We start from the raw sequence: 14,305 nt of genomic DNA on the forward strand, positions 1-14,305 counted from the left end.
TGGAATCATTGTGAATGCAGCTGAACGTTTTGGGGGTCTTCGTGATTTCACAGCCGAGGTCGTGCAAGAAATCCTGTCGGTGAATGTTCCGCCATCAAAGGCCCCTGAGCCTGTGTAGGGATGTATTTTGGAGTGGACTGTGATTGAAGAAGTGGGATGGGTTTTGTTAGTTTACGTGTTTAATTTTGTATTTTGTATGATGTCGTTTTCCCCCTTTCCCGCAATGTTTTTTTAAGTATTATTTTTCAATTCTCCGTCCAGTTGGCGGCGGTAATGCACCATTAAACATTGGATGCCAACCGCCGTTAAACCTCATCGAAAAAGAAGATGACGTGTGCACGCGCCCGTGGTATTAACCATGTATGGTGCATTATATCTGTAGGAACCAATGGGATGTTACTATTCAGGAAATCCCTCCCTTAAACCGAATGAGAAGCGCTCTCTGATTGACCGGGGGAGGTTGGCGGTACTTCCTCCCTTTGGTTATATGTAAAACGTGCTGTTGCCTTGTGTGAGCAGCTAGCTATAGCTAGCTAGGTCAATCCAGGAAAGGGTCGACCGTTAAAAAGGTGAGTGCCCGGCATGTAACTATGCTAAGGAAAAGAAGACAACATAACATTAAATACAAATTATGAACTCGTGAAATGAATCACGCTTTTTTACTCGTGTTTGCAGCTGACTGAGACCAACTGGGAAACTGTGTTCATTCACTCGCTAAACGGAGGAGGCGGCGAACTAACGCTAGCATAGCTAGCTATCTGCATCAAGTGAGTATGGCAGCCATTGCATTGTATATCGATCCAAGCTCCGTTTTCGGCGAATTGTCTGAAATCACGTTTAGGCAAGAATAAAACATGCTTAAGGTCAGTTTTCAACCCAGTCTGTTTATTGTGATATTTCTCTCACTTGTAACGTTATAGCCTTATTTGGTGAACAAAATCGTGTGAAACCATGCAATGTGCGGCCTAGTCTAGTTCTGTATTGCCCACTGTTGCTAGCTAGCTAGCTAGCTAGCTAGTTAGTTGTGTGGTTTCACTTACACATTTTCCGGTAGCAGCTAGCTAGTTAACTACTGCTACTTGTAACATTACAGTTCTTAGCTAACGTTAACCTCCTATGGATCGGAACCTTTTTATCCATTCCTTTTTATCCATTTCCGCCTAAAATGACATACCCAAATCTAGCTGCCTGTAGCTCCGGACCTGAAGCAAGGATACGCATATTGATACCATTTGAAAGGAAACACTTTAAAGTTTTTGGAAATGTGAAATTAATGTAGAAGAATACAACACATTAGATCTGGCAAAAGATAATACATACAAAAAAACATGCGTTTTCTAGTTATTTTTTTTGTTCCATCTTTGAAATGCAAGAGGAAGGCCACAATATAATATTGCAGTTTAGGCGCAATTTAGACTTTGGCCAGTCGGTGTGATCACTGGATAGATCCAGTGAAGTATTGCAATACTGGACTATTTTGTATCAAGTCTGCCCAAATGTGCCGAATTGATTCATTTTCAAGTACATAACTATAGAGAACATACAAAAATATATGGTAATACAACATGTAAGTTTACACATTCCCAGGAATGTCATACATGATGGACCTTTTAGCTTATACACACATTTTCACACATCTAGATGGCCGGGTGGGTGTGGAGCCAGAGACAGCAGGGGTTCAAACTGTAATAATAATAATAAATAATATGCCATTTAGCAGACGCTTTTATCCAAAGCGACTTAGTCATGTGTGCATACATTTTTACGTATGGGTGGTCCCGGGGATCGAACCCACTACCCTGGCGCTACAAGCGCCATGCTCTACCAATTGAGCTACAGAGAACCCAGTTCCTACATTTGAATATAAAAATTGAGTTTATCAAACAAAACTGCTACATTTTATCTCTGGGACCCTTAGGATGACAAATCAGACAAAGATTACTGAATGTAAGTACGTTATTTACTTTCAGAGGTGAATGTATCAATCCAGTTGCCATAAGTTTTTTGTTGTTGTGCACTCCTCAAACAATAGCATGGTATTCTTTCACTGTAATAGCTACTTTAAATTGGACAGTGCAGTTAGATTAACAAGAATTGAAGCTTTCTGCCAATGTAAGACATGTCTATGTCCTGGAAAGTTTGCTGTTACTTAGAACGGTCATGCTAATTACATTAACACAGGTTAGCTCAACCGTCCCTTATATGGGACATCGATCCCGTAGAGGTTAACTAACAAGTTAAATAAAAGTACATTAGTCTCGACCTGCATGGTATTCTTAACGCGTTTGTTAGCCAATGTTAACTACGGGTGTTTTCACACTTGTTCCCTTTCAGTCATTTTTTGTGAACTCTGTGCGGTTCACTTAATTTGTTTGTGCAGTGTGAACACTCTAAAGCAGGGTTCTTCAATTCCGGTCCTGGAGGGCCGAAACACCTCTGTTTTTCATCCTCTCCTTCTAATCAGGGGCTAATTCAGACCTGGGACACCAGGTGAGTGCAATTAACTACCAGGTAGAAATAAAAAACAGAAGTGTTTCGGCCCTCCGGGACCGGAATTGAAGAACCCTGCTCTAAAGGAACTCAGACCCTTCAAAAGAGTCCCCGAACTGACACCATCTCGAGAGGTGGTCTGAGTTAGGTTCGGTTTAATTCCTCGGTCCGGTTTCCTTTTTTAGGGCTATGTGAACCCAAAGCTACACAGGTTTTCTTGTCATTATTCCCTCACCACGCACTAAGCTACTGCAATACCGTTTCCCCTGCCGTAAACCCTCACATTGATGCCACAAAAGAGCGAAGATGAGAACGTGCAGGCTTGCGGAAGAAACTTGTGCTGTTTTTGGATACTAGGGATTGTCAAGGAAGCACAGAAATGTCAAAATATGTGTGGAGTTTTTAGGTCAGATTATTTGTTTGCAATATGTCATCAATAGGCTAAGAGAGCTTCATAAGCTGTTTATTCGATTGTGGGGTTTGAATAGTGTGAGAAGACAATATATTTGGTGAAAATCACAACATGGGGTACAATCTATTCTAGCTCTTAACAGGGTAGTAACCTACATTGGGTGTACAATATTCAATTACAGCATTATTTAATCTGCAGTTATTCTATTGATATTTATTCTGATACTATTAACATGTACTTACATATTATTGTATCTTCTGATTACAATTATTGTCTCATCTTTTAACTAAATGCAGTCTTAGCTTCCAGAATGTACGTTGGTATATCTAGCTGTCCGATAACACATTCTAATGGAATGGCTTGGTCTGCACTTTGTAAAAACCCAGAGTGCATTGAGTGAATGTTTGAAAAAATATCTTGGTTCCTTTCTAAACATAGCAATGTGAATGTAAAGAGGACTCGGACCACACAATAGGTGACGTGAACTGGCAAAAGAGGTGAGTCGTCATTCAAAGACAAGGGCAGTACATCCAACCGGCCTCACAACTGCAGACCACGTGTTTGGTGTCGTATGGGCGAGCGGTTTGCAGATGTCAACGTTGTGAACAGTGCCTCATGGTGGCGGTGAGGTTATGGTATGGGCAGGGATAAGCGACGGACAGCGAACACAATTGCGTTTTATCGATGGCAATTGGAATGCACAGAGATACTGTGACTAGATCCTGAGGCCCTTTGTCATGCCATTCATTTGCCGCCATCACCTCATGTTTCAGGATGATAATGCACAGCCCCATGTTGCAAGGATCTGTATACAATTCCTGGAAGCTGAAAATATCCCGGTTCTTCCATGGCCTGCATACTCACCCATTGAGCATGTTTGGGTTGCTCTGGATTGACGCGTAAGACTACATGTTCCCAATTTTAATATCCAGCAACTTCGCACAACCATTGAAGAGAAGTTGGACAACATTCCACAGGCCACAATCAACAGCCTGATTAACTCTATGCGATGGAGATGTTGCGCTGCATGGGGCAAATGGTGGTCACACCAGATACTGACTGATTTTCTGCTCCATGCCCCTACTTAAAAAAATTAAGTTATGTGACCAACATATGCGTATCTGTATTCCTAGTCATGTGACATCCATAGATTAGGGCGTTATTTATTTCAATTGACTGATTCCCTTATATGAACTGAACTCAGTAAAATCTTTGACATTGTTGCATGTTGTGTTAATCTTTTTTAGTATAGAACTATACACAAAAAATAATGTATGCACGCACGACTAAGTCGCTTTGGATAAAAGCGTCTGCTAAATGGCTTATTATTATTATTACCACAATACGTTTATAGTTTTTGCTTGCCAGAGCCAATTCACCTCTAAACAGAACATGTAAGGTCCTTGGACTAGGCGTGACGTTAGGCTCTTTTAGTCCATTATTGGGCTAGCTAACTTTTAGCCAGCCTCATTTGTAGCTTGTGCTGAAACTATTTCATTGTTCCCATAAAATAATGAGCAGCAGGATAAATTCTAAATATTTTCATAAATGATGAGTTGGTTATTATTTCCTACCCAGTGCAACAGGCCGTGCTAGTCCTGAAGGTCTGTGTGGTGTTCCACGACATCTCAATATTTGCCATCTGGTTTCAGATTTTAAGATGTCCCACTCATCACGAAGCTCCTCGCGCAACACTGACTGCAAGGTGTATGTGGGTGACCTAGGCAACGGTGCTGCCAAGGGGGAGTTGGAGCGGGCGTTCAGCTACTATGGACCTCTGCGCAGCGTCTGGGTGGCCAGGAACCCGCCTGGCTTTGCCTTCGTCGAGTACGAAGATCCCAGAGATGCTGAGGATGCGACGAAGGGCATGGACGGCAAGTGAGTACAAATTAGGTTGCATTGCATACAGCAGCACGGTATTCTGTGGATTCATAGGGCTCAATCTATAACACTGTCTTCAATATTAAATATTTTTCAGGTTTTTGCATGCCTTACACCTGACACTTGCTAGCAGGCAGTGCCTTCGGAAAGAATTCAGACTCCTTGACGTTTTCCACGTTTTGTTACAACCATATTCTAAAATGGATAAAATAAAAACTCAGCAATCTACACACAATACCTCATAATGACAAAGCAAAAACAGGTTTTTAGGCATTTTTGCTAATTTATTAAACAAACAAATACCTTGTTTACATAAGTATTCCAACCCTTTGTTATGAGACTTGAAATTGCGCTCAGGTGCATCCGGTTTCCGATGATCATCCTTGAGATGTTTCTACAACTTGATTGGAGTCCACCTGTGGTAAATTCAATTGATTGGATATAATTTGGAAAGGCACACACCTGTCTATATAAGGTCCCACAGTTGACAGTGCATGTCGGAGCAAAAACCAAGCCATGAGGTCGGAGGAATTGTCCGTAGAGCTCAGAGACAGGATTGTGTCGAGGCACAGATCTAGGGAAGGGTACCAAAAAATGTCTGCAGCGTTGAAGGTCCCCAAGAAAACAGTGGCCTCCATCATTCTTAAATGGAACAACTTTGGAACCACCAAGACTCTTCCTAGAGATGGCCGCCTGGCCAAACTGAACAATCAGGGGAGAAGGTCCTTGATCAGGGACAACAACCTGATGGTCACACTGACAGAGCACTAGAGTTCCTCTGTGGAGATGGGAGAACCTTCCAGAAGGACAACCATCTCTGCAGCACTCCACTAATCAGGCCTTTATGGTAGAGTGGCCAGATGGAAGCCACTCCTCAGTAAAAGGCACATGACAGCCCGCTTGGAGTTTGCCAAAAGGCACCTAAAGGACTCTCAGACCATGAGGAACAAGATTCTCTGGTCTGATGAAACCAAGATTGTACTCTTTGGCCTGAATGTAAAGCGTCACGTCTGGAGGAAACTTGGCACCATCCCTACGGTTAAGCGTGGTGGTGGCAGCATCATGTTGTGGGGATGTTTTTCAGCGGCAGGGACTGCGAGACTAGTCAGGATTGAGGGAAAGATGAACGAAGGAGGGTACATATAGATCCTTGATGAAAACCTGCTCCAGAGCGCTCAGGACCTCCGACTGGGGGGGGAAGGTTCACCTTCCAACTGGACAACGACCCTACGCACACAGTCAAGACAATGCAGGAGTGGCTTTGGTACAAGTCTCTGAATGTCCTTGAGTGGCCCAGCCAGAGCCCGGACTTGAACCCTATCGAACATCTCTAGAGAGACCTGAAAAATATCTTTGCAGCAACTCTCCCCATTCAACCTGACAGCGCTTGAGAGGATCTGCAGAGAAGAATGGGAGAAACTCCCCATATACAGGTGTGCCAAGCTTGTATCGTCATACCCAAGAAGACTCGAGGCTGTAATCGCTGCCAAAGGTGCTTCAACAAAGTACTGAGTAAAGGGTCTGAATACTTATGTAAATGTGATATTTCCTTTTTTTTTTTTTTTGTCTAAATCTGTTTTTGCTTTGTCGTTATGGGGTATTGTGTGTAGATTGAGGGAAAATATATATTTAATCAATTTTAGAATAAGGCTGTAACCTAACAATGTGGAAAAAGTCAAGTGGTCTGAATACTTTCCGAAGGCACTGTATGCCATCTATTCTTAAACCACTGTCCTGTTTCAGAGTGCTCTGTGGTTCCCGCATAAGAGTGGAGTTGTCAACGGGTATGTCTCGCAAGTCACGCTACGGCCGCCCCAGCCGTCGGCACTTTGACCCCAACGACCGCTGCTACCAATGTGGCGAGAGCGGCCATTATGCATATGACTGCTCTCGCTTTGGCAAGAGGGGAGGAGGCCGCCGCCGCAGCAGGTACAGTGTAGAGGTTGCCGACTCCAGAAGGTTTCTTTCACCGTTAATTGGATTGTCAGTTTCGTTGAATGACATTCATATGGTGGCTCCAAGATAATGTAATTTGTGTAGCCACCATACATATACCGTATGTTGATCAATGATTCTCCTCTCAGGTCCCGCTCACGATCTCGCTCAAGGTCCAGGGGAAGGCGTTACCGCTCACGCAGCCGAAGTAATGACCGTGACCGGTGAGTGGTCCTGTTTCACAAAAGGACCCCTGCAAATTAACTCGACGGGTCTCCTATGAAAAATGTGTTTTTGTTATTTTATAATGTATTATTCTAGCTGTCCTTGGACCTGTGTGTCTGATATTCTAAGGCTGTGTTAACACAGGCAGCCCAATTCTGATCATTTTGCCAATAATTGGTCTTCTGACTGATCAGATCTTTTGCCAAATTAGAATTGGGCTGCCAGTGTAAATGCAGACTAAGAGACACAGACCTGACTGATTCAGATCAGTGTTTTCTTAATTGCTATTATCAGCTTTATGAGTTCCCTTATCTCCCTCTAACAGGCGTAATAGATCCCCATCATACTCAAAGCGCAGAAGCAGGTAAGACTTAATCTTCTACAGAAATCGGTGAATATACTATATTGTGACTTTTTATTGTATTTTATTTTTGACTTTAGTTTGTAGCTACCATCCCAACTATAGTCATCCCAACCCTTAGTTTGCATATAGTGGCTCGAGCTGCTTTGAATAGATTACATGACACAGAGGGTATTGTCTTTGCACGGTAGATCTGGGTCCCCAGCACGTTCTAAGTCCAGAAGTCCAGTGCACAGATCCAGGACCCCAGTCCGTCGATCCAGGACCCCAGTCCGTCGGTCGAGGACTCCAGTGCGCAGATCAGTAAGGTGAGGCTCACATAAACGATAGTCAATCATGAAGTTGTATTTAAACATGTCTGTCGTCCAGCTCTTACTGAGACACACAATGCAACTGAAAGTAATGACTTATCAATAATGCGTGATTGCGGGGCCTCCCGAGTGGTGCAGCGGTATAAGGCACTGCATCGCAGTGCTTGAGGCGTCACTACAGATCCGGGTTTGATCCCGGGCTGTGTCGCAGCCGGCTGCCACCGGGAGACCCATGAGGCGTCGCACAATTGGCCCAGCGTCGTCCGGATTAGGGGAATGTTTGGCCGGCCGGGATGTCCTTGTCCCATTGCGCTCTAGCGACTCCTGTGGCGGGCCAGGCGCATGTACGCTATCACGGTCGCCAGTTGTACGGTGTTTCCTCCGACACATTGGTGCGGCAGGCTTCCGGGTTAAGCGAGCAGTCTGTCAAGAAGCAGTGCTGCTTGGCAGGGTCGTGTTTGGGAGGACGCATGGCTCTCGACCTTCGCCTCTCCTGAGTCCTTATGGGAGTTGCAGCGATGGGACAAGACTGTAACTACCAATTGGGTAGAAAATGCGTAATTGCTACTTTCATTTTACTGATGAGAAACTGTGGTTTCGAAAAGCCAGTGTGGCCCTTGAAATTAAACAAGGTGGCGTGCTTTGCCACAATTCGATGGGGGCGATGAAAATGAATGGGTTTTGTTTTTTTCGATGGAGTGTAGGGCGAGGACCAAAGTTGGGGAAAGCTGAACATTATGAAAGTACTATAGCTTCCAGCACCTACTGGATTGGCTGCTGATACCTAGCACTACCTAGCCTGCTTGTTAGCACCCACATGAGGGCGATGCTAGCTTGGCTATCCAAATTATCGTGTTATGAGGGAATCCCCTGTAAGGAAGTTTTAGTCAATGTTTTAAACCAGCCAATATGGCACCCAAGACTGTACTACTGTATCATGGCAGAGGCCCCTTCCTCGTTTTGAAATCTATTCCTTGGGAGAATACAGAACTTTGGCACAGGTTAAAGTAAACTCAATCTACAATCTGACTAGAAGAATTGAGACAATTTAGGAAATACTATGTTGAAGGTATGGCAGTAACCAGGTTTCCATCAAACCATTTTTGTGAGTAAAGTACCTGTCAAACTCAAGACCGGCCTGATGGAAACTGTCAAATTGTTTTTAAAATGTTGACAAAACAAAATATCATAGACAAGGGTGGATAGTTTATTTTGTAGGTGATTAGATTCTGCGACGAATTGCGGTTGAAACTATTTATTGTGCAATCGTTGATAGAATAACCATCATGAGTCAAATGTGCAGTCACACGATGCTATGCAGGGTGGTCCCCCCACTACGACTTTAAAAAGCATGCACGGTTTATTAGGCTACAGATTAAATAAATTGTGATGAAGTTCACAGGGTAGTAAAAGTGCACTGTGATGAGCTTGATGCTCCTTTCCAATAGATGGAGGGTCATTGGTGCTTGGCTGCCAATTGACAAATACAGATTCTTGCTCTTCTCCATAATCTCATCATGTAGCCTACCCTCTGCACTGTATCTGCAAGCTGTTGTCTAGAGCTTTTAGTGTGCACTTCATTACGCACAGCCTTTTATTCGCAAGAAGTTGGTTTGATGGAAACACACCGCTGCTGGTAAAAAGCCAATATTAGAATATTCACTTGAAAATCTGCCAAATTTATGGAAACCTAGCTAGTGCTTGAAGTGGAATGGGTGCTAGTACAAAAAAGAACCAACCAGTTAGGGCTGACTGATTTTAATCCAATTTTAATCGAAATTGCGATATTGACATCCGTATTGCAAGAGGCTGCGACATTTTAAATACCACATAAGTGCGGGAAAACCCACCAGAAGCAGGTGAAGCAAGCGGAGCGAGCTGGGTGGAAAGGACCGGCGGAGTAGTCACTGTATGCTAGCAGGATATTATCTCCAATCTTAAGTGATAGCAAATGTTTCCATAAGTTGATGAATAGGTCTAGCTTAGCATGAATGGTAAGGCCTCGACTCTCTTCCAATTCAAATGAGCTTGAAAAAAATAATTTTGTGTGGCTACAGCGCCAGCGATAAAATAGAGACCCGTTCTAATTGAGCGACGCGTCAAAGCGTCCGCCCGCCAGGCATCATTATAATTCAAAACAATGCATTCTAAAATAACGCATGCTCGTGTCTGAGTTTAGGCCATTAGCCATCTAACACTTTATTTTTTAAATTTAGATTTTTTTCTTGAGTTGGAGTTCTCTCCTCTTTTGGCCGCTTCCCAATCCCACACACCAAGCCCCGCCCCGTCACTCAAGCAGGCAGCTCCCCGTGCTCGAGATTCACTCTGAATGCATTGACCAAACAGTATGCAGTCAACAGATTTTCCCAAACAAAATCAACGCAGCTTTCCACTTTTCTTAATATAAATCCACGTTTTCTATTATGCTATTTGTTTGTAACATGCTCCAAATCTGCCCCCAAATTTTTTTTGCCCCTAATGCTGATCGCTAGCTGGCTAGCGAAATCCACTGAGGGCAAATCTTGCTAGCGAACTTTTGCTCTAATACAGGCCGGTACCAGTGGTGGAGTATACAGTGGGGGAAAAAGTATTTAGTCAGCCACCAATTGTGCAAGTTCTCCCACTTAAAGATGAGAGGCCTGTAATTTTCATCATAGGTACACGTCAACTATGACAGACAAAATGAGAGAAAAAATTCCAGAAAATCACATTGTAGGATTTTTAATGAATGTATTTGCAAACTGGTGGAAAATAAGTATTTGGTCAATAACAAAAGTTTCTCAATACTTTGTTATATACCCTTTGTTGGCAATGACACGGGTCAAACGTTTTCTGTAAGTCTTCACAAGGTTTTCACACACTTGCTGATATTTTGGCCCATTCCTCCATGCAGATCTCCTCTAGAGCAGTGATGTTTTGGGGTTGTTGCTGGGCAACACGGACTTTCAACTCCCTCCAAAGATTTTCTATGGGGTTGAGATCTTGGAGACTGGCTAGGCCACTCCAGGACCTTGAAATGCTTCTTACGAAGCCACTCCTTCGTTGCCCGGGCGGTGTGTTTGGGATCATTGTCATGCTGAAAGACCCAGCCACGTTTCATCTTCAATGCCCTTGCTGATGGAAGGAGGTTTTCACTCAATCTCACGATACATGGCCCCATTTATTCTTTCCTTTACATGGATCAGTCGTCCTGGTCCCTTTGCAGAAAAACAGCCCAAAGCATGATGTTTCCACCCCCATGCTTCACAGTAGGTATGGTGTTCTTTGGATGCAACTCAGCATTCTTTATCCTCCAAACACGACGAGTTGAGTTTTTACCAAAAAGTTTTATTTTGGTTTCATCTGACCATCATAGGTACACGTCATATGACATTCTCCCAATCCTCTTCTGGATCATCCAAATGCACTCTAGCAAACTTCAGACGGGCCTGGACATGTACTGGCTTAAGCAGGGGGACATGTCTGGCACTGCAGGATTTGAGTCCCTGGCGGCGTAGTGTGTTACTGATGGTAGGCTTTGTTACTTTGGTCCCAGCTCTCTGCAGGTCATTCACTAGGTCCCCCCGTGTGGTTCTGGGATTTTTGCTCACCGTTCTTGTGATCAGTTTGACCCCACGGGGTGAGATCTTGCGTGGAGCCCCAGATCGAGGGAGATTATCAGTGGTCTTGTATGTCTTCCATTTCATAATAATTGCTCCCACCGTTGATTTCTTCAAACCAAGCTGCTTACCTATTGCAGATTCAGTCTTCCCAGCCTGGTGCAGGTCTACAATTTTGTTTCTGGTTCCTTTGACAGCTCTTTGGTCTTGGCCATAGTGGAGTTTGGAGTGTGACTATTTGAGGTTGTGGACAGGTGTCTTTTATACTGATAACAAGTTCAAACAGGTGCCATTAATACAGGTAATGAGTGGAGGACAGAGGAGCCTCTTAAAGAAGAAGTTACAGGTCTGTGAGAGCCAGAAATCTTGCTTGTTTGTAGGTGACCAAATACTTATTTTCCACCATAATTTGCAAATAAATAAATTAAAAATCCTACAATGTGATTTTCTGGAAATGTTTTTCTCAATTTGTCTGTCATAGTTGACGTGTACCTATGATAAATTACAGGCCTCATCTTTTTAAGTGGGAGAACTTGCACAATTGGTGGCTGACTAAATACTTTTTTTCCCCACTGTAGCAGCATTGTTTGTGCAACAGCTTGTTCTTAATCTGAAGAAAAGGTGAATAATATTCTAAAATCTTTGTCTGAATGTTTTATCTAATTAGGGTCCCATGGGAAACTCTGACCAACACTTTGGTTCATACACTCACAACCATCTCCTCCCCTTTTCATTATTTGCATTCCAACTGCCCACTGTATTCCAACCTTTAAAATTAGAATGATCATTCTAATTTTATTATATTTCTTAAAACACAGGTAAACTGTTGGAATTAATCTATGATCGCAAGTAAAATTGCAATATTTGGTACAAACATCACAATTAGATTTTTTTTTGCCCATATTGTACAGACCTACAACCAGTATTGCATTGAGGATTTAGAGACCCCTCCTTGCCCACTGACGCCAATGCTGTTTCTTCTGCAGTCGCTCCCATTCCCGGTCAGTGTCCCGCCCCAGGGCGCGGAGCGTCTCCAGATCTCGCTCCAGGTCCCGCTCAGCCACCACCAAGAGGAACAGGTATTCAACTTCAGAATCTCCTCATACCCCTACACCAGGGTTTCCCGAATTCTGTCCTCGGGACCCCCAAGGGGTGCATGTTTATTTTTTGCCCTAGAACTACACAGCTGATTTCAACTAATCATCAAGTTTTGAATCAGCTGTGTAGTGTTAGGGCAAAAACCAAAACGTGCACCCCTCAGGGTCCCAAGGACTGAATTTGGGAAACGCTGCCCTACACATTCTGTCATGTGGCACTGAAGTAAGACTATTTTATTCATGCATTTGGTACTGGAGACTAACTTAAATTCAACTCAGTCAAAATGGGTCGCCTCTGTCTATACACTGGTTTTCCCTCTCCTGCACCACAGATGTGGTCTTTCTCCAGTTTGCATCCCAGATTACTTGCTATTGCTTAGTTATGGGGATTACCAGATGCTTGTACAACTTTCAGGTTCTACCTTTTTTTTTTTGTCCCCAGTGTCTAAACACAATGATGATTTTGAGTTAGGAGTAGTGCCTGGTGCACTGTTGATGAAATAGCTATACTAATGTTCATGCTTTGTTTCAAAGGTCGTGCTCCACTGAAAATGCGAATTGTCTTCCTGCCTTGTTTCAGCCGATCCAGGTCTCCCAGCCAGAGGAAAAGCCCCATACCTGATGCTGACTGACCATGGGGGCGAAACCGCTTCATTCCCTCCTATCCCTATTTGCCTCAGGGCTTGAAGCCATTTTACACATTTGTCCATTTGTATTTTGATTTCTTTCTCCTCCTGTCATTTACTTTATTTATCCCTTGGTGTTCATCCTCTGGCTTTGGAATTATTTAATCTGTATGTACAACAGATTCCCAAGCGATCCTTTTTCCATGTACATTTCAATGGCTCTTTTTACAGTGGTGAGAAATGTTTTTAGCTTTCTGTGCATTTTTAATTTGTTAGTCTTTGCCCAGTGTTTGTTGCATTTTTTTTTTTTTTTACAGATATATTGGGCAATATAGCAGTTCCAGTCGAGTGCATTGAAGTGTACTCCGCTGTACTAGAAGCAGAATGATTTAGGGTTTTATTTCATTTAATGTAAATGGCGGTATCTTTTTAATAAAATGAATCTTTACACACTAGCGATCTGATTTATATGATTGTCTGAAGTGGCTTTAATCCTTAAGTCGATTGACTCACCGCTGTGTCAATATTAATTAACATAATAATAAAATCCACTTTTTAAAATCGGTCTTTAAACTAGAGATCGTTTTTGTATGGGCTGCTTCTCAAGCCACCGCATCCGCGTATGTCGGCATTCTGCGTCTGCGGTGGAAAATGGCAGCCACAGCGCTGTTTATTAGACCAGGAGAAAATCGGTCTTCTCACAAGTCTGAAATCAGTACTTCGGTCTGAACTGTTTTTGGCTACAAACTATACATGTTGCATTTATCATTTTGTTCAGTAAAGTGTTGGTTTCATGAGCTGAAATAAAAGATCCCAGAAATGTTTAATATGCACTAAAAGCTTATTTCTCAATTTTGTGCACATTTGTTTACATCTCTGTTAGTGAGTGTTTCTCCTTTGCCAAGATAATCATCCACCTGACAGGTGTGTCATACCAAGAAGCTGATTAAACAGCATAGACATGACACAGGTGCACCTTGTGCTGGGGACAAAAGGCCCTCCAAGTTTTGTCACAACACAATGCCGCAGATGTCAAGTTTTGAGGGAGCGAGCAGGAATGTCCATCAGAGCTGTTGCCAGGGAATTTAATGTTCATTCCTCTACCATAGAACGTTGTTTTAGAGAATTTGGCAATACGTCCAACTGGCCTCAACCGCAGACCATGTGTAACCACGCCAGCCCAGGACCTCCACATCTGGCTTCTTCACCTGCGTGATCGTCTGAGACCAGCCACCCGGACAGCTGAGGAAACAGGAGTATTTCTATCTAAAGCCCTTTTGTGGGAGGATAAACTAATTCTGATTGGCTGGGCCTATGCCCTCCCAGGCCAACCCATGCGCCCTCCTTATATGAACTATAATTCAGTAA

The 14,305-nt window shown here is 43.3% G+C and overlaps 1 protein-coding gene across 2 annotated transcripts; it reads left to right on the top strand.

The window, feature by feature from the left end:
• The first annotated feature begins 414 nt into the window (after nucleotides 1-414).
• LOC121573973 (serine/arginine-rich splicing factor 7-like) lies at nucleotides 415-13,392 on the top strand. Of its 2 annotated transcripts, none has more exons than XM_041886404.2 (9): nucleotides 415-569; nucleotides 676-767; nucleotides 4,555-4,780; nucleotides 6,527-6,712; nucleotides 6,868-6,942; nucleotides 7,269-7,307; nucleotides 7,496-7,612; nucleotides 12,201-12,293; nucleotides 12,846-13,392. In XM_041886404.2, exons 3-9 carry the CDS (start codon nucleotides 4,563-4,565, stop codon nucleotides 12,931-12,933), a joined length of 816 nt encoding a protein of 271 aa, XP_041742338.1. In that variant the 5' UTR covers nucleotides 415-569; nucleotides 676-767; nucleotides 4,555-4,562; the 3' UTR covers nucleotides 12,934-13,392. The 2 variants fall into 2 exon arrangements, with proteins under 2 accessions (XP_041742338.1, XP_041742339.1); XM_041886405.2 differs by having other exon boundaries at nucleotides 426-569; nucleotides 12,892-13,392.
• Nucleotides 13,393-14,305: the final 913 nt, after the last annotated feature.

This window comes from Coregonus clupeaformis, chromosome 9 (genome assembly GCF_020615455.1).
Source record: "Coregonus clupeaformis isolate EN_2021a chromosome 9, ASM2061545v1, whole genome shotgun sequence".
NCBI lineage: Eukaryota > Metazoa > Chordata > Actinopteri > Salmoniformes > Salmonidae > Coregonus > Coregonus clupeaformis.